At 39.2% G+C, this 20,000-nt stretch overlaps 3 protein-coding genes across 3 annotated transcripts in view; 2 read left to right on the plus strand and 1 right to left on the minus strand.

Annotated features, from left to right (window-relative positions):
• LOC143275660 (uncharacterized) overlaps nucleotides 1-747 on the plus strand; it is a 21,272-nt gene extending 20,525 nt beyond the window's left edge. Inside the window, exon 5 of the mRNA XM_076579939.1 lies at nucleotides 1-747. This exon is cut by the window's left edge and continues 1,382 nt beyond it. The gene's annotated coding sequence lies outside the window, so the exon portion shown is untranslated.
• A 3,281-nt stretch (nucleotides 748-4,028) lies between these two features.
• The window catches only part of LOC143277834 (E3 ubiquitin-protein ligase E3D-like), a 19,162-nt gene continuing 3,190 nt past the window's right edge, over nucleotides 4,029-20,000 (minus strand). Inside the window, exons 2-8 of the mRNA XM_076582747.1 lie at nucleotides 18,993-19,346; nucleotides 18,078-18,406; nucleotides 16,477-16,633; nucleotides 15,864-15,996; nucleotides 14,230-14,381; nucleotides 13,349-13,505; nucleotides 4,029-8,304 (exon numbers count right to left, since the gene is read on the minus strand). Coding sequence (XP_076438862.1) covers nucleotides 8,263-8,304; nucleotides 13,349-13,505; nucleotides 14,230-14,381; nucleotides 15,864-15,996; nucleotides 16,477-16,633; nucleotides 18,078-18,406; nucleotides 18,993-19,346 — 1,324 coding nt within the window. The 3' untranslated portion in view covers nucleotides 4,029-8,262. The remainder of the gene's footprint in view (nucleotides 8,305-13,348; nucleotides 13,506-14,229; nucleotides 14,382-15,863; nucleotides 15,997-16,476; nucleotides 16,634-18,077; nucleotides 18,407-18,992; nucleotides 19,347-20,000) is intronic.
• LOC143275668 (uncharacterized) lies at nucleotides 8,642-14,819 on the plus strand. The gene is made up of 2 exons (XM_076579952.1): nucleotides 8,642-12,180; nucleotides 14,271-14,819. Exon 1 carries the CDS (start codon nucleotides 9,098-9,100, stop codon nucleotides 12,119-12,121), a length of 3,024 nt encoding a protein of 1,007 aa, XP_076436067.1. The 5' UTR covers nucleotides 8,642-9,097; the 3' UTR covers nucleotides 12,122-12,180; nucleotides 14,271-14,819.

Consider the following 20,000-nt stretch of genomic DNA (forward strand, 5'->3'; position numbering starts at 1 on the left):
ACGATCCAAACTGCACCATGATAGTTAACTTTTTTTTCTTTTTAGGGGCGTGGGGGTGGGGTGGGGAAAATACTAATTTATCATGTCATAATGCTAAACAATGTTGAAAGAAAAAAAACACTGTCTCATATGGAATAACTAGTGTATGAATCTCCCTTGCACATATGGGAAAATATACTAGTGTGGTACATATTGTATGGAATTTGTGACAGAGTTAACAATTCACTCCGTAACCATATTTAAACTAACTACGTGACAAGACTTTGTTGGTCTGTCTTGTACCAATAAAACTGTGTTGAATGCCTTCGAAATTTAAACAAGTATTTTGCATGCCAACTGTGTGATCAGAATAGTTAAATCAAAACATGACGAAGACATTATACTGTCCTTTCTAAGTTTAAGTTGTAAATAATAACCCGTGTGGTTCTGCTGTTTATGTACTGATTCCGATACAGGTTTTTTTGTACTTGTTTGCTGTAAATATTTTCCTGTGTGATTGTGTTCATGTGCAGTTGAATTCAGCATCATATAAAATGATCACACTCTTTTGTTGTGTGGGCTATTTCTACACATCTCATTGATAAAATGTAGCTTTTTTTTTTCACAAGAATGAATCATTGAATGAGAGGCTTTGATTGAGAAGTTCAGAGTGAGGGAGGGGGAAAGGGCAATGGGGCAGGGTGGAGAGAGAGAGAGAGAGAGAGAGAGAGAGAGAGAGAGAGAGAGCGTTTTGAAAGTCTTACACAATTTAATTATCCAGCAAAATTTAAGCGTTGTTCACTGCTATTTATGCATTAATTCATTTTGTGATGCCGCATTTGACTACACTGCTGAAAAATCACTGTAAAACTGGGGCTGTCTAGTTTTTGGACATTTTCTATGTCACAGCATTTGGGGGATGGTGAAAAGGTAAGAGGGGCTGAGGGGGTTGAAGTCCAGTTGGGAGAGAGGATGGGCGACACAGATGTTGGGGGTTGCTAATACTGATTTGTGCTCTCTGCCATTATGTGATTGAACCATGTGAACTGACTTCACTGATGCGGTCATAGCTTGCATTTATTTCATTTGCATTTATCTCATCAAATCTTATTCCTTTCCTTGACTTCACATTCCAACTAACTCAGTACCAGCAAAGATTCTGTAGGAATAGGCTTTCTGTCACTCAAACTCACAAAATGTTGTCTGACTCTGCATCCTTTTTTTTTTCTTCTTTCTAATTTGTTTATACATATGTGCCTGTGTCTCAACTGTGATATACATGCTTAATCAATGCATGTCTCTGTGCTTCCATGAGTGCTGTGATACATATTCCCATACTGTATTGCAGGCAGTGTTTATTCCCTTTTGTGTTGAAAGAATCCATTCCTTTCCTCATCAGTCTAAGAAATCTTCCCTCCTCCTTTTCTTTCACTTAATTTTTGCACTTATTAATTATCATATTGATTTTAATTTCTATGAACTAAATAATGAGGTGGGAAGGGAGGAAAGGACAGTATGAAAGAATGAATGAGACTGACAACGGCAAAGCTGTGTGTAAATAAATGCATGCAAAAATATTTTATATATGATAATGTTGGGAGCTTGTGCTGGTGTGTGTGTGTGTGTGTGTGTGTGTGTGTGTGTGTGTGTGTGCGCGCATGCACACACACACAAGAAACCTTGCAACAACCAAAATATGCAAGTGCTTCAGCAAGAATATCTGCTCTTTCTGGATTTTGATGAAGGTAAACACAGTATAAGGGAGAGGGAGAATGAGCATCTTTTCATTGTGTGCATGTAGTTTTGTGTGTGTGTGTGTGTTGCTGTTAGTAATAATGTACCAGTATTTCTTAAGTCTGTGAGTAACAAAAGATTTATCCATAAGCCACTGAAAAAAACAAAACAAAAAAAAACTTAAGAAAAATATCTGACATAGCTTATTCTCAAAGTCACAATCATAACATAGCGACTTACAATAGTTTAACATAAACAAGATTTATCCCTAAGCCATTGAAAAAACCAAAAAAAACCTTAAGAAAAATATCTGACATAGCTTATTCTCAAAGTCACAACCATAAAAAAGCGACTTAAAAAGTTTAACATAAACAAGAAAGATAATAATCACAAAAACCAAAAGTTGAAAATGAACTAATAATTACTGCTCTCACATCAGTTTTAGGTGTATTTTTCAAAAAAAGAAATGTTTTCTAAGAGCTTTCTTTTTCTGCCAATATCAAACAATCAGAAATAATACAAATATGGCAGTTAAATACTTCCTGGCCCCCTGTATTTGTGGCGTTTGTCATGTGTTGTGTGGTGGGTGGGACAGGAAAATTGACAGTTTTTGGAGAAAGAGTGCATTTCTGGTTTGTTTTATTTTCCCCGCTGTGAATGTGAACAATGTTTTGCCACATAGCATGCCTATGCTGTGTTTGTGAATTACAAAAATAAAGATATATGATGAGGAAACATGTGAATTTATCTTTTACACAGGAAATTTATAGCTGCTGTGTGGAACTGCATCCTCACCCTCTTTCCTCCTCTTCCTAACATATGCTTTTGTGAAAGAGTGAGAGAAAAAGTGTGTGCTTGCATGCATGGGTGCGTGTATGATCCCAAGAGATACAGATACTTGCAGCATTGAAGGAAATTTGAGCAACACACCCACAGATGCATAGATCTGTGAAGTAGATGATACTTGACTGTGTGTCCCAACCTTTTCATTTAATCACATAGCACGCTCAACTCCTGAGCAGGACTGGCTGCGTACGGGCTGAAAAAGCTCACCTTCACTGGGAATCGAACCAGCATTCTCCCAGCAGTCTGTCCACACCAAGGCACAATATGTATTGATACTTGTGAAAAGACAACAGTCTGAGCTCCTTATTTTGAACTCCTTATCTTGAAAATTGTGAGTACTTGCTGTTGATTATTGACACTCTTCTTAGCCTATTCCAATTCAAATCATATAGATGATTATAAATTTTTTTTTAAAAATCATAAAAAATTCAATCAATATCTATTTTTATAAATACATGTTGCCCTGGTTATATCTCTGACCCAAGGTTGAACATATTATTATGACAAACTCATTTCATGACAGAGTCCTCTCACATTATCTCCAATGAAAGATCTCTGTGGCAACAGCATGATATTCTTCATCTACTGTATTGTTCTGACATTTTGTTTGACAAAATAGAAACAGTTTCTTCAGTGTCAAATTAGGAGCAATAACTTTTAGTTTTATCCTTTCACATGTGCTAACGTTCCTTTCACCCAACTCTGGAACTGTCAAAGAATTTGAAAAGAAAGTATAAAGTAAAAATATTTCTTTATTACAAGCTTGATCATGGTTTAAGATAATTCGTAAAAACCAAAACATTTAAAACAACACATGGAACACATACGTTTACATTACTGTGTAAACAAATCAAATCAATCCAATCAAGCATCAAATGAGCAGTACATAGAACACCATGGATACAGTCCACTAAGTCTTTAGCAAGTCTCACATGTTAGTTACTGCACATTTACATGGAATAACATATACACACATCAAACGCTGGCTGAGACAGCAGCACCATTCAGTGAGAGCATGCTTATTTCAAACACACGGAGAGGATGTACAGCATAATCACTCGATCAAAACTAACATCCACATTATCTTATCTCATCTTGCGTATATAGCAACAAAGCTATTTTGGACCAGAGCATTGAGAGCAAGCAAAATAGTTGTCAGGTACTAATGGACAAATCTGGTCAGTTCACCACAGACCCATTGCTGTATATCTGAAATTTCCAGGCCTGTCTGAAGCAAAATATGTAAAACATGTGCATCATATTCAAGTGAAAACTTGCCAAAAACATCCCCCCCACCCCACCCAAAAAACAACAAAACAAACAAACAAAACAAAAACAAACAAACAAAAAAATTGAAGACCCCCCACCCCAACCCCCCAAAAACCACATCCAAAAAAACAAACAGCACCCAAAAAAACAAAACCAAAAAAAAAACAAAAACAAACAAAAAAACAAACAGAAAAAACCCAGAAGAGCACTATACATAATCTTTGGTCCAGATAAGAAAAAAAAACAACATAAAAAAACAACAACCAAACCAAAAATAAACAATAACAACAACAACAACAACAACAAAAAACCGAAAAAAAGAGAAGGGCACTGTACATATTCTTTGGTCAAGATCAGCTATAAGCAATGAATCATCTCACACAGCAGACACATCTCATTTGCCAACAACCAAACATCAGGATGAAACATTAAATCAACTGGTGAAGCAATATCATGTATATCATGCAAAGAAAAACAAAAACAAAACAAAACAAAAACAAAAAAAAACAACAACAAAAAACAAAAATACAACACACACACAAAAAAAAAACCCAACAATGCTATTACTTCAGGAATTTATCAGTATATAAACATGAAATAGGTTTAACAAACTCACCACTGATTACATCCTGCATTTCAATAATGTATCTGATCACTCCAGGCAAACTATTTTGCACCTGTACTTTTTCAGCTGAAAAAAAAAAGACCCCAAAAATCGAAGAATATGAAGAATATGAAACAATTCAAATAACAAAAATCATGATATACATTTTATCCATAATCAAAATAATGGTAATTGTTGTTACATTAATTTCCAATGGTGTTTATATCGGTTTACAATAATGCTGACAATAATGACTTCATCTTCTAAACAACAATTTCAACATCACAAGAAACACTTCAATATTGGAAGACAAACAAAACGCAATCTGAGAACTATGCAATTACATCCATTCATATAACTTCATCAGTAAATTATCCACATCAATTTCCTGAAAATATCCCATGCCTTAACAGTAATAAAGTCCAAAGGCAAACACATGGGGGTTGTAAGCAGAATCGAGGGCAAAGACAATAACCAATTACCGGTACTCCTATCCTCATCCCAAAACCATTTTGCAGCCTGCATTCTAAATCAATGAAGTTGCCACACATGGGCCCAGTGTGTGGCACTGTTTCTGTCCCATACAGCCAAAGACTATTCACAAAAGTTAAATGACACCACTTATCCACTACACACACACACAACCCTCCCCCCAAAAAAAACAAACAAACAAAAAAAAACACACAAAAAAACCCACACCCTCTGATGGTTCAGCGCCACATTCTGCAGATTGTTGATAACTATTTGATTCCATGGGCATCCCCCCCGACACACCACAAAAGGCATTCTTGCTGTCCACCTAAATGTTTTGTCATCTTGGTGGTGTCATTGTAATGTCAGATATAATTATTCTTTCCCCTCTCTTTCATGAGATGGTTATCCCCGTCAGCCATATTACCTGAGAGTGTCCATGTTAAAACTGATGACAGCCAAAAAACATGTCAGGACAAGAAGTAAAGAAAGCCATATTACTGCACATGACCAAGACAACACAACTGAACAGTATCACATGTAAAAACACTTCCCTCAGGTTTTGGCTGTTTCTGAAGCAAAAAGAGTGCAAATCTTGGACTGATTACATAAGGCCACAGTTCTCGCACAGCCTTTATGTTTAACAGATGTCACTACTGCCTTTGTCATCTGACCTGTTTCTCAAACATCCCACACCACTCACTGTCGCTCACCTCACACATTTCTAGTTTCTCAAGGAGGCATCATTGGTCAAATCCACGTAAGCCACACATCTTCTAGGCAGATGCCTGACCAGCAGCATAACCCAATGCATTGGTCAAGCCTTGTGTGCATGCATATACATTATTCTGCCTATCAGAATGGATTTCTTCAACATAATTTTGCTAGAGGACATTGCGCCAAGTGTGTACTGTACACAAGACCTTAGTTTATCGTCTCATCCAAATGACTAGATGCTTAGTTTGATTTTCCGGTCAAACTTAGGAGAAAGGGCAAGACCACCTTCCTCCTCACCCTACACACACACTCACAAAATACCCATGAGCATATGTAAACACACACAAACACATATTTTTCAGCAAACTTTTGCCTCTCTTGGTGATCTTAGGGGTAAACAACAGAAGTCTGTTCAACATCATTTTCAGCTGGAATATCAGAGAGCTTGTGCTGAAGTTGCAGAGGAGTGGAGTGGTCTAGTCTGCCTAAAAAGCACTGTAACGTTCTATTTCATGTGCATTAATGGTTCTTTTATTTATCTTTTGTTATTTATATCTTTTTCTTGACTTTTTTCCCCCTGGCCTCACTGACAAAAACCTGTGTAAGTAAATTTTTATATGTGAATAAGACTAACATTTCAGATCATGTTGGATGTTTTTGTTTCACGATAAACAAAGGATGCATCTGAATTTAATGGTAATCTCTACATTATGAGCATGAACCTGTCATTCAAATAAGTATGCAAATTCTTTCAAACAGTTTCAAATAAAATATTAAATTGTGAAAAAAAAAAAATATATATATATATTCAAAACATATCTAACACCTTGCATTATTCATATCTTTAATCGTTTTCAAAAACGTTACGGATGAACTGGTAAATAACATAATCAACCTTTTTTGGACCCGGATCAAGACTCTTTTCTTTGACTGGTATAGAAACATGAGAGATAAGAAACATAAGAGATATCTTCAAAAAACATTGGTGAAAAAAGGCTGCAATGAGATGGAAAAAAAAAACCCACAAAATTAATAACCCTTCATTTGAATCACATGGGTATAAGCAAATTTACAATGAATGTAAATATACTGTGCATTTTCTTTTTTTGCTGATGGTGTTTGAATCACAGAGCACAAGAAGAAGAGAGCCAAATCAGTCCGAAAAACAGCAGGAAAAAAGCAAAACCTGAGATTCTGATAAAGATGCAAAGAATTTTTCCCCCCCAAATATTTGAATGCGCCTTGAGTTAAGATCCCCAAATATGTCAAAATACAGAGAAAAAAAATCCTGTAAACTGATGACATGGTCAAAAACAATCTTTGCCTTTGTGGGTAGATATTCATTTAGGTTTGACAATCCCAATGTTTATCACACGTTACTGGCAAATCTTGTGCACGTTTCCCCATAAACAGTGACAGACAAACCTGGGTGTTGCTGTATAAAGGGGAATTGGAATGAGAGGTGTGGGAGTAATGCCTCTGAAACGGTGCTGATGATGGAACAGACAACAACAACAACAAAAATCCCCATAAAAAGCACAAACTAAATGAGCACAGAAAGAAAGCCTTATGTACAGTTTCTGATGTCATTTGTATTGTCTCAATGAATGCTGTCCAAAGTATCAGATAAACTCAATAATTCCAGACTCATGAGATTTTAATTGGTTTTGCATTTCATTCAAGTTTATATCATATGGCAAGTCCACATTCGCTGTAGTAGGGAAGTCAAAGTCAGCACATTTTTTTTATCATTTCATGAAAATGTTGACTGCACACTGTTCAGGCAGTTGTGATTCCTTAATGAACATTAAAAAAATCAAATAGACAAATAAATAAATGAGCAAATGAATAAAATAACAATAAATAAAATCTATTGTAATTTATCATAAATGAGCATCTGAATAAAAACAAAAACAAAACACATTAAAAAATGGACATGCAAACAGATAAAAAGAAAATCCTTCAATAGATAATCAATAAATTCTTGCTGATAATCAGCAACGGAGACAGAAGCTATGCATCACTGTCAGTTAATTAACTCTCTTCATCTGTTTCCGTGTCCACTCTTTTCCCCAGTCCACCCATTACTATTTTCAAAACAAGTAATATGACATGGGGATTGTGAGGAAAACAATTAACTAAAACATAGCTAAAGTGCAAAAAAACAGGGAAAGATCAATTAAATAATAGGAAAAGCAACAAGTTTAAGGAAAATACAATAACTATGAGTGACAGACATCAACTTCTGAGAAATACAAACCGCATGTCTAATGAACCCACTGAAACAATCCGACAACGGACCTGCTGCCCAAAAGATATTAGATAATGAAAAAAAAAAAAAAAAGGAAAAATCCCCAACTCTGAAAGATACATAAAAAAAATCAAGTAATATCCTTATGAGTGAAATTAATTAGCACACACTGGGAACACTGGCAATGTTGCAGTATATTGACTGTAACTTTGGTAAACTGAATCTGTCCCTGAATTTATCAAAGGAAATAATATAAAATAAAAATAATAATACATAAATACAAACCAGATTCACTGAAATAAATCACCCTTTCCTTGTCTCCACATCAAAAAAGATGGTTGACTTGAACACTGAACATCTGTGCAAAATTGCTGACAACAAAAGAAGAAACTCAGTTGACTTGAGACAGCTCCCTTTTGCAGAGGTATCCCACCTGCAAAAAAGCAAACAGAAGTGTATTTGTATTTGTATTTCATTTTTATTACAACAGATTTCTCTGTGTGAAATTCGGGCTGCTCTCCCCAGGGATAGCAAGTCGTTACACTACAGCGCCACCCATTTTTTCATTTTTTTTCCCAGCCTTCAGTTTTATTTGTTTTTCCTATCGAAATGGATTTTTCTACAGAATTTTGCCAGGAACAACCCTTTTTTTCGCCGTGGGTTCTTTTATGTGTGCTAAGTGCATGCTGCACACGGGACCTCTCTTTATCGTCTCATCTGAATGACTAGCGTCCAGACCACCACTCAAGGTCTAGTGGAGGGGGAGAAAACATAGGCGGCCTAGCCGTGATTCGAACCAGTGCGCTCAGATTCTCTCGCGTCTTAGGCAGACGCATTACCTCTAGGACATCACTCCACGTGATGTCTCGCACTGCACTGAATTTTCCAACATAGGGTGTAGGGGGCTCTGGATAGAGGTAGTACCTTTGATGTCTGGCAGCTGTGCTCCTTCGGGAGCAGACGGGCATCACTGGTCCTCATCCATCTCCTAAAGCTCTCACGTGTTGGCTCCAAGCGCCACACCCTGGTACACCGCCTCAGCTGGCGGGCTAAACCACGTGAGGGGGTGGTGTTGACACTGCACCACTATGGGGCGGAAGAGCTGCACAGCCAGCCAACGGCTAGGGCGGAAGGGCTTCCAGCAAGCTCAACGACTAAGTGTCCGGGGTCAAGGCGACCACCCAGGTACTGGGTGACCTCGGCTGTGACCAACGACCTGGAGAGGGATGGGCTCCGCCAGGCCACTCAGCCCAAGACACACCATGATGATGACAACCCCCACTCATTCCATACCGGATCGGTCGCCGCCCGGGTCACCAAGGACCGCGTCTTCTGCTGCACACCAGGGCAGAGGCGAAAAATATGCTACTGGTAACACCTCAGCAAAAATCAGAGGCAGAGACAACATCGTGATTGGCACATGGAACGTCAGAACTCTCCGTGCAGCAGGAAAAATCAAAGAACTGACATACGAGATGGAACGATACAACTGGAACATCATAGGGCTTTGTGAAGTACGCTTGAAGAACATTAAAGATCTCACAACTGAAGAAGGCCACAAACTGTACTACAGTGGCAAAGAAGACCGCCACGAGCATGGGGTAGGCTTCCTCGTCCTCAAGAACATCACAAACTGCATCTTGGGATGTCGCCCAGTTTCAAGCCGCATCATCACCATTCGGCTCAAAGCCTCACCATTCAACATCACGATCATACAGGCGTACGCACCTACCTCTGACTACGAGGACAGCGAGGTTGAGGCATTCTACGACCAGCTACAAGACATCGTGAACCAAGCACCACGGAAGGACATACTTGTGGTGCAGGGCGACTGGAACGCAAAGGTTGGAGCAGACGCACAGCCAAACTGGCAAGGCAACTGCGGTCCTTTCTGCAATGAGGCATCCAACGACAGAGGTCTCAGATTGTTGGAGTTTGCCAGATACAATGACCTCATATTGGCAAACACACTTGGAGCGCACAAAAAATCCAGAAGATGGACCTGGCAAAGCCCTGGCGGAGACTACAACAACCAGATCGACTACATCCTGGTGAAGAAACGCTTTCGGTCCTGCATCAACATCGCCAGGACCAGAAGCTTCCCAGGGGCAGACGTGGGCAGCGACCACAACCTGGTCATGATGACCTTCCGACTCCGCCTCAAGAAGATCGCAAAGCAAGGTACCACACGAATGAGATTCGACCTCGAGAAACTGAAAGACCCAGAGGTTGCAGAATCTTTCAAAGCCATGATTGGAGGAAAATTCGCCGCACTGACCATCTTGCAGGACGAAGAGGTGAACATCGACAGAAAAACAACTGCATTTAACACTGCAGTGACTGAGACTGCCAAAGAAGTTCTGGGCACAAAACGACCAGTGAAGAAGCCCTGGGTCACCCCTGACATCCTCGACCTATGCGATAAACGAAGAGCACTGAAGAACAAGAAAGGCACCCCTGAAGGAACAAACAAATACAGGACCGCCAACAACAAGGTCAAATCCAGCATGAGAAAAGCAAAAGAAAACTGGATAGAACAACAGTGCTCAGAGATTGAAGACAACCTGCAAAAGAACAACTCAAAAAGAGCGTACGCAACTGTCAAAAACTTGACAACAACCAAGCAAGGACGAGTCAGCACCATCCAGGACAAATCAGGGAAATGCCTCATTGAAGAAAAAGACATCCTACAGCGCTGGACTGAATATTGCTCCGAGTTGTACAACCATGACACCAAAGGTGACACTTCAGTTCTGAACTGTCCCCCATCAACCAACAACGACAGCCAGCCAATTCTTCGGGAAGAAGTAGAGGCAGCAGTGAAGACACTGAAAGCAGGGAAGTCAGCTGGCGTCGACAACATTCCCGCCGAACTGATTCAAGCTGGAGGCGAAGCGGTGATTGATGCCCTCACCACCATCTGTAATAAGATCCTGCAGACGGGAGAGTGGCCAACCACCTGGACACAATCATTGGTCATCACAATCCCCAAGAAGGGCAATCTACAACAGTGCAAAAACTACCGCACTATCAGCCTAATCAGCCACCCCAGCAAGGTCATGCTTAAGGTCCTTCTCAACCGACTGAAGCCGCAAGCAGAAATGATCATCGCTGAAGAGCAGGCCGGCTTCAGAGCAGGGAGAAGCACAACAGAACAAATCTTCAACCTGCGCTTGCTGTGCGAGAAATATCTCCAGCACCAAAGAGACCTCTACCATGTCTTCATTGACTTCAAGAAGGCGTTCGACAGGGTATGGCACGCTGCCTTATGGGCCACCATGCACAAATTCAACATCAGTGAAGACATCATCCAAGCCATACAGAACCTATACGAAAGAGCAACCAGTGCAGTCCTCTTCAATGGTAGCACGGGTAACTGGTTTAGAACCACGGTCGGAGTCAGACAGGGCTGTCTACTCTCTCCCACTCTCTTCAACCTCTTTCTTGAAAGGATCATGACTGACGCCCTGGAAGATCATGTGGGAACTGTCAGCATTGGAGGCAGAGTCATCACCAACCTGCGCTTTGCCGATGACATTGATGGCCTGGCAGGAGAAGAGAAAGAACTCGAAGAACTCGTGCACAAACTTGACAAGACATCATCAGCCTACGGCATGGAGATCAGTGCCGAGAAGACCAAGGTTATGACCAACAACAGCCAAGGCGTAACGTCCAACTTGCACGTAAACGGTGAAAAACTGGAAGAAGTCTCCTCCTTCAAATACTTGGGTGCCATTGTGTCAGACGAGGGTTCGAAACCAGAGGTCCTGTCCAGAATCGCGCAGACTACTGCCGCACTGAGTCGACTGAAGACTATATGGAAGGACAAAAAGATCTCCCTCTCGTCCAAAATCAGACTAATGCGCTCCCTCATCTTCTCAATATTTCTATACGCTTGCGAATCCTGGACCCTCACTGCAGAACTCCAGAGAAGAATCCAGGCCCTGGAAATGAGATGCTTCCGCAAGATCCTGAACATTACATACAAAGACCACATCACAAATGAGGAAGTGAAAAGAAGAGTCCAAAACGCCATTGGCCCATTCAAAGACCTGCTAACCACAGTCAAGGAACGCAAGCTCCGCTGGTATGGACACGTCACACGATCAGACGGCCTAGCCAAGACCATCCTGCAGGGTACCGTACAAGGAAGGAGGAAGAGAGGCAGACAGAGAAAGCGGTGGGAGGACAACATCAAAGAGTGGACGGGCCTGCCATTTGCCACAACTCAAAGGGCCGCTGAGGACTGAGGCAGGTGGCGCGAGCTGACCAGGCAGTCATCCATGGTGCCCCAACGACCCACCCACAGGTCAAGGGATAGATGAGATGAGATGAGAGCAAGTGCAACCCCTTCTCCCTAAACACACACACACACACAAACTCTCAGGTTCATGAGAAAGAACACAGGTATGAACAACACACACACACACAACAGATTACACATGTATTGCATTTGTATATATATATATATATATATATATCTCCTTCTCTCTCTATCTGTCTATTTCTACATACTGATGTACTTACAAAACAATGACACTGAACAATTTTATGTCATCAGCAGTGAACATGCTATGGGGATACATGGCTTGTCTTCTTTCAAGTATGAAATGAAATTAAATGGAAACATACAACAACAACAACAAAAAAACCAACAACAACAACAACAACAAAAAACAAATTTAGAAAAAATTAAAAGAAATCATTCCTGTATAAATGATATTCAGCAGCAACCATCAGGCTTTATCCACAAAAAAAAAAGAACAAAAAAAAATCAAAACAAATTCCATGCCCAGTTCAGTTCTGCTCCTGGAATTTTTGTTTGCATTAGTTGTTTGTTTTTGCAATACACTTGACGTTGATTTTATGTAATGCAATTACATATATATATATATATATATATATATATATATATATGAAGAATAAATCCTGTCACACTCAACCAAAAAGAGTCAATACCTTTCATACACCTTAAATTTTTTAATAGTAAGTTCATGGAAGGAAAAAAAAAAAAAAATCAGACTTCATACATTTAATTATTATTGCTACTGCTACAGTCAGTCATGATCCTCACCACTGTGATCATTTTTCAACATGATCAAAATCATCAAGCAAAGCGAGCCAACAGATTCTTGTCAACATGGATCTACCAGTTTCTTTTAAAATGAGCTATGCCTTTTTGATGATGCTTAAACAAGAAAATAATAATAATGATGATGATATAATATTAATAAAATATTGATGATGTAAATAATAATGATCATGCTAGCAATTAAAAAAAAACAAAAAAACGTTTTAACCGTCTACAAATTGATGTCAGGTACCCATTTGCACCTGGGCTGAGTTCATCGTAAAGCGCCTTCCCCAAAGACGCAATGCCAGGCCAAAATGGAGGCCTCAAACCCTAAATCACTGGGACGATAATGTAACAAATGAAATAATACTAGGACTGTGATGGTGATGACAACACAACTCACATGGAAGCTGTTGAGGCTGCGCTGGGAGAAAGGCAGCTGTTTGGTCGACGCTATCAGCAGCGACAGCAGCTGTTTGCACAGTGGATACGGCAGGTCCAGACCATGGACCGTGTTGTCCCGCTCCCACATCTTGAAAATCGTCCCCTCCTTACCGCACCTGTCAGTAGTGGTGGACTTCACAAAGGGTTCGGTGGGTTATGGAAAACAAGAACCTACCCAGCATGCACGCCCCCCCCCCCCCCCCCCCCCCCCCCTCCCCACCCACCCTCCAAATCGGAATATGGCTGCCTACATGGCAGAGTAAATAAACAAAACAGTCATACATGTAAAATGTTACATGTCTGTGTGCGTGTGTGTATGCATTACTGACACAGGACTAAATGATGCAGAAAATGAATGATGAGTGCCCAATGGCAGATTTCAGACGGCTCAACCCAGGTAGGCAGCCTGTGGTGCAAATGAATCCGTGTTTGTTAAGAGCTAGGAACTTGTTATCTGTCGATGATAGGTGCTGTGTAAGTGTCCAAATCAACTGTTTAGAAAAGCCTTTTCTGGAAAGAAAATACATCAATACATACTTATATTTTCAAATATTTCATAAATGACTGAACTAAGAATATTTACAAGCTTATTTTTCCATTTTTATGGAAACTTTCTCAACATAGACCACAGCAATATGTATAAGCAGTAAAAGTGTTGAATGAGTTACTTCCCTTCTTGCACACCGCCCACAACATTCGGACTATTTGTATTCATGAAGTAAGAAAAGGGAGGGAATGTAAATATATATTAAAAAAGAAAAAAGAAAAAAAAAAAAAAAGGAAAAGATTCTGACGAAAAAAAATCACCCTACAGTGAATACATTTCAACAAAATACGCACTGTCTATTTTCTCTGGTACTGACGAAGCTGGCTTTGTACAGGAACTTGAGGACTTGTGTTGGTGACACCTGGTTGCTGTGGCTGTGTGACGATCCGGCAGGTAAGCGGCAGTCTGAGGAAAACACGTCCAGGTTCTGATCCAGCAGCCACACCTGTGTGAAAAATGTGCAGTGAACATAAACTGACATTTGCATTCATCCATAATGTTTTATAAAAGCAGAAAAAGTATGCACGCCCATGTATCGTGTGTGTGTGTGTGTGTTTGTGTGTGTGTGTGTGTGCGCGCACGTGCACATCAGTGTTTGTGTATTCTGTACATGAATGCCTATGTATATGTATGTATGTGACATAACAGGGCTTCTTATTATGTTATGTCAAATGTGCAGTGAACAAAAGCTGGCATTTATATTCATCTATTATGTTTGCATAAAAGCAGAAAAAGTGCATGCTCATGTGTGTGTGTGTGTGTGTGTGTGTGTGTTCGTGTGCATGTCAGCGTCTGTGTATTCTGTGCTTCAATGCTTGTGTATCTGTATATATGTGACATACCAGGGCTTCTCCATGTTACATCAAAATGGCTGCTGAGTGTTTTTTGTCCCTTCATTCAAAAGTACATAACATAATCAATTCCAGCTATTCATCCTGGTGACCTAAACAACAATGGTTCCCTGTCGACTGCTGATGCTGGGACAGTGACAGACGAACCTGGGTGTGGACGTATGATGGGGACTTGAGGGCAATGTGGGAGTAAAGACACTGAAATGGGCAGATGATGGTGCAGAAAAAAAATAAAAAGTCTAGCCATTCTTCATTAACATACAGTATCTTGTGTAGAATGATGTGAATTTTTATACATGACATTTAAAATGAAATAGGCAGCCAAGCCTTGTTTTGAGTGGATTCAACATAGGAGCAAATTTTGTTCTACATCTTTACTAGAGGGACTTGGGGATGAAAGAATGAAAATGCATGTGGATCTGTATGTCATCCCATGCAGTCTGTATGTGGATTGAGCATTCTAAAACCAGAGGTACAGACCTGAGACTTGTTTCTTATTCACGAGTATACTTGCATGCCACTTTTGCCGTGAGGTGGAAAAAAGAAACTCATCTTCCTAGCGTGTCTGGGAGAACCTTGCTTTACAAGTGTGCAAGAAATGCACCTCTGGAAGATACCTACAAGCCAGGATGACCTGTGACGGTAAGGAATGTACAAATATTGCTTTGGTGAAAGGACTGGGAGAAAAAGACCCTCATGTTTCAGTCTAAGAAGTAAGCAACACCTATAAACTGTCATTTTGGAAAAGTAGAATAGGTTCCGCAACATGACTTTGTTCTAAAAAAATTAGCTGCACTACAAAATGTATTGTTCTTATCATCATCAAATACATCATCCTGTTTGTTTGCAGAGGATTAGTTTAAAAAACCCCAACAAAAACACACCATGATAAATGTTGAATAAAATTACTCTTATGTCTGGGTTAAGGGACTCATTTGTTTGACATAGTCCCTGTCTGTTTCATTACATGCATTTAAGATTAAATGCGTCACATTTAGCAATATCCCTGAATATTTTTTCCTCTTTATTTTCCGTAACTTCCTGAAGCAAACAAACAAACAAACAAAAAATCTGACCAGCAACACGATGGGTACATTGTCTGCATGCTCTTCATGTGATGACTGGATGATGAACCGGAAGCTTGTGAACTGTCGGCTCTGGTCCCGAAACATTTGACACAGGAAATCTTCAACCAAGCCTTGTGATAAGCTGAAACAGAATTGTACACCTTACTGTGTGACACAAATCATCGATCAAATTTCTGTGTAATATACTTACAAAATCAACACGACAAGTCTTAAGAAGTTATGTGAAGTGATGTAGACCAATATCAAGAGTGTACAAAATCTAAAATACATTTGTATGAGGACTATTTTTGTTTGTTTACTCAGCGTATCACTGGACTGCATTTGTAGAAGTTTGGTTGTTGTTTTTTTTTGTTTTTTTTCCAAAATCATGTTCATGTACTATACAGATTGCCAAGCTCACCAATCAGTAATCATTCTGATAAAGACAAACCTCAAAAAGATAAAAAAACAAAAACAAAAAAACAACAACAACAAAACAAAACAACAAAAAAAACAACAACTTTAATTTCAAGAAAAATCAAAGAAAGAAAGAAAATAAAGCTCATTTTGAGATTATGTACAATAAAAACGATTAAACAACACAGATCTTTATCCTACTCACCTGTCATTCTGATCCTCAGGGACTTTACTCAGAGGAAGACCACCATCACCAAGGTTGCATGAATCAAAGGTGTCGAGATTCAAAAACTTCACTGCATGCAGGTAAATCTTGTACACATCACTGTCTTCTGTCTGACTTTTGGAACAACTGGATTTGCCTGAGAGCAGAAAGAAGTCTGTACATTCAGGTATGTTTTGATACACAATGACTACATGTAAACAAAATTAGGAGAAAATCAAAGCATTACAGGTAATGTGAAGACACATGACCCAAACTTTAAATCATTGCTTTTGGATTTGTCACATATGAAACTGTCACGAATACTGAAATAGCTGTGAGCTTTACATTTTAGGTTGCAATATCATAATGAAACAATGTGAGTTGTGACTATTCCATATGAACAAGTACATTCTTTTAGACACATCTCCAATGATTTGTCACTTCAAAACTAGCACATATTGCTTATTGTTTATGTTCACTGGAATATATGGAATGCACTGGACAAACCAGTCCACTCGTACTGCAGAACATAGAGATACAATAGTTTCTAATGACTGCACTACTGTCGAAAACGCATGTAAATTAATGGGCAAATATGAATTTGTTTTGTGCTCAACTGGGAGAAAAGACAAGACAAGAAGACAAAGACAAGACAAAATATTTATTATTGAGGGTAATAGCTGAGCAAGTAACATGCTTTTTTACACATAGAGAATGTGTAGGGAGCTGTGTGTGCATATAACTGTGCATATGTGTATACCCACATGTATGTATATTATTTACAAGTGTACACAGAATTCATCCATATCATGTGTACATGTGTCTCTGACAGTGTCTATATAGAATACTTAGGTGCATGTGTTTGTGTACATATATGCTTGTTCACAACATGCACAAAGTCCACAATTATGTCTGAAAGTGTGCAAAATAATTCAAACTTATATCCATCCATTGATTTAGTAAGAATGAACTTACATTGTTTTTATGTGATGTCTCTTAATCTAATGATCTTTGGATGTGCTGCCTTGTGATTTAATATGTTAGCCTGATGATATTTTAATTTGCAAATTTTTAAGTGAGCAATGTATTTCAGTAGTAGCAGTTGTAGTAGTAGTAGTAGTAGTTGTTGTTGTAGCTGTTGTTGTTGTGTGTATGCATACATGTGTGTCATGTGAAGATGTGCTATTCCGTTAGGCTGACTGCAACAGAGGTGCATAAATATTCAATAATCAGTATATATATATATATATATATATTTATTTATTTGTGTGTAGCTCACTCTATTTCTGTTTGGTTTTCTTTTTCTTTTCCTTCAAGGTCTGACAAAGAGTGTTGGGTTACACTGCTGGTCAGGCATCTGCTTAGTAGATGTGGTGTAGCATTTGTGGATTTGTCTGAACTCAATGACACCTCACTGAGTAACTGAATTGAACTGTTTGGTGCCTTAAAATTTATCTTATTATCTTTCATTTATTTTAATTCATTAGTTTTTATGCTGGACATGCACTGCTGCCCCAAAGCAAATCTTTGTACCAAAGAACAGACAATAAAGTGTGTGCATTTGTATTTGTGTATTTGTCCTAGTGCCATGACATTCTCACCCTTGTCCTTGACAAATCCAATAAAGTTTCCACAACGCCGACACACAATGCGCTGTGTGTGAGGGGTGATCCCGACAGTTGTCTGACACACCTGAGCACTGTGCACCAGCAGGTACAGGCTACTGACCAGACAGTCGCCCGGTCGGGGGGAAAGTGTTTTGGGATGCTGCAGCTCAGTTTTCTCCAATTCTTGTGGAAGGGATGAAGAAAATGTGCTGGTGGTGGTGTCGACATCTTGGGGCTGTGAGTGACTGTGGTTGTGGCAGAACCAGATGTCTGCAAAGTCTGACCAGTTCTCTGAAGGAAGCGGTAACACTCGCTTGAAGGCACTGCTCAAAAGAGGAGTAAAACAACATGTAACTGTCAACAGAAATTTCCTCAGAATCCAATCATGTCTTTAGCACAGATTTCACAAGCATACTTTTAAATGCACTCAGTCACCAACACATTGTTCCTTAATTTTTTTCAAGAATAATCTAGAACAACAGGATCATGGAGGAAAGAAGTGAGTATATAATTATAAATTATAACTATAAGCAACTATTCCATCATTAGAACATAAGTGATGCTATTCACTGGTGCTAGATGATGACATATTGAAGTAAAAAAGACAAAAATAATATTGATAATTGATATCAATACTGGAATAATAGTGAAGTAAAGCAAACTGTGTTTTGTTTTTAAGAAAACTTAACAACTAACAACTCTTCCACTGTAAAATGAAAAAAAGACTCTACAAAGAAGCATACAAAAGGAGGTGGAATGGAGATGTTATTGAAAAACAACAACATAAATATGAAATTTCTTTCCATGCTTCCTAATTGGTGAATTATTTATAATTGTCAACAACAACTTGAACAAGTCACTTAATTAAATAAATGTATACAAAAGCTGGTCTTATTCCAGCTTTCTCACCTTTTTGAAGAAAAAATAGGTCGACCACAACCAGCACAGTAGCAGCTGTGCTGACACTCCTGGATTTTGTTTACAACAATGTCCTGATTGTTGGCACTGATCTCCTCTTCAGCATGCTGGATGATTCCGTTCTTGCATTCCACATTGAAACTTTTCCCCTGACTCACTTTGGCTTGCAAGCTGAGATGGAGTTCTGAGGGTGAGCACCAACGCAAACCACGGCAACTGGCAGGAAACAGCTGCAGATGTTGGAGATGGAAAACTACAGAGGATGCTTCGGTGCGGAATGTGATATGGTCTTCTTCAATGTCCACATAGCAGACTTGCTCGTCAGCTTTTTCTCCATTACATTTCCTGAAGTTGGGACATACGGTACATGCAAATAACTTTATAGTTAATGTCTAATGTATAAGTGTGCATGTTTAATATTCTGTTAAGTGTAAAGTGTAAAGGGCATAATTTTACATAAATCATGAAAGAGAAACTAACAAGAAACAATGGGCAAAGAAATATCTAGACACCAAGACTGAAGATGATGGGCATCCTGGAGCCAGATAAAGGCAAGAGCACAGCACTGGAAATTATGATTGTTTCTTGTTGACGGCCTAAATCCCAGATGGTTAACAATACATTACAGTATACTGTGCAAATAATGAAATATAATTTACTAAACATAAGTAGAAGTATATAGTCTCCATTTTCCAGTCACCCCACCCCCATCCCCCCGGCTGCCCTACCCTTTCCAATTACACCCATCCCTTTCTCCACTTTGATTTCCTCAAGTCTATCCTAGTTTGCACAAAAAATTGAAAATTAAAGTTAATGTTCATTCATTTAAATTCCATATTTCTTCTTTCCTGCTTCTGTTAAAAAGTATGGAGTTGGGAGACTAGGACAAGGACCAAGTTGGAGTTGGTTTACATCAATGTCTGGACTACAGACTAAAGTGAAGATTTCCAGTCCAGGAATTCACAAGTTCTTCGTAACACACACACACACACACACGCA

The sequence above is a fragment of the Babylonia areolata genome, chromosome 2 (genome assembly GCF_041734735.1).
Source record: "Babylonia areolata isolate BAREFJ2019XMU chromosome 2, ASM4173473v1, whole genome shotgun sequence".
NCBI lineage: Eukaryota > Metazoa > Mollusca > Gastropoda > Neogastropoda > Buccinidae > Babylonia > Babylonia areolata.

Excerpts from the sequence above, each read along its gene's own strand:
- LOC143275668 (XM_076579952.1), top strand. The coding sequence starts at position 9,098 with ATGGGCTCCGCCAGGCCACTCAGCCCAAGACACACCATGATGATGACA.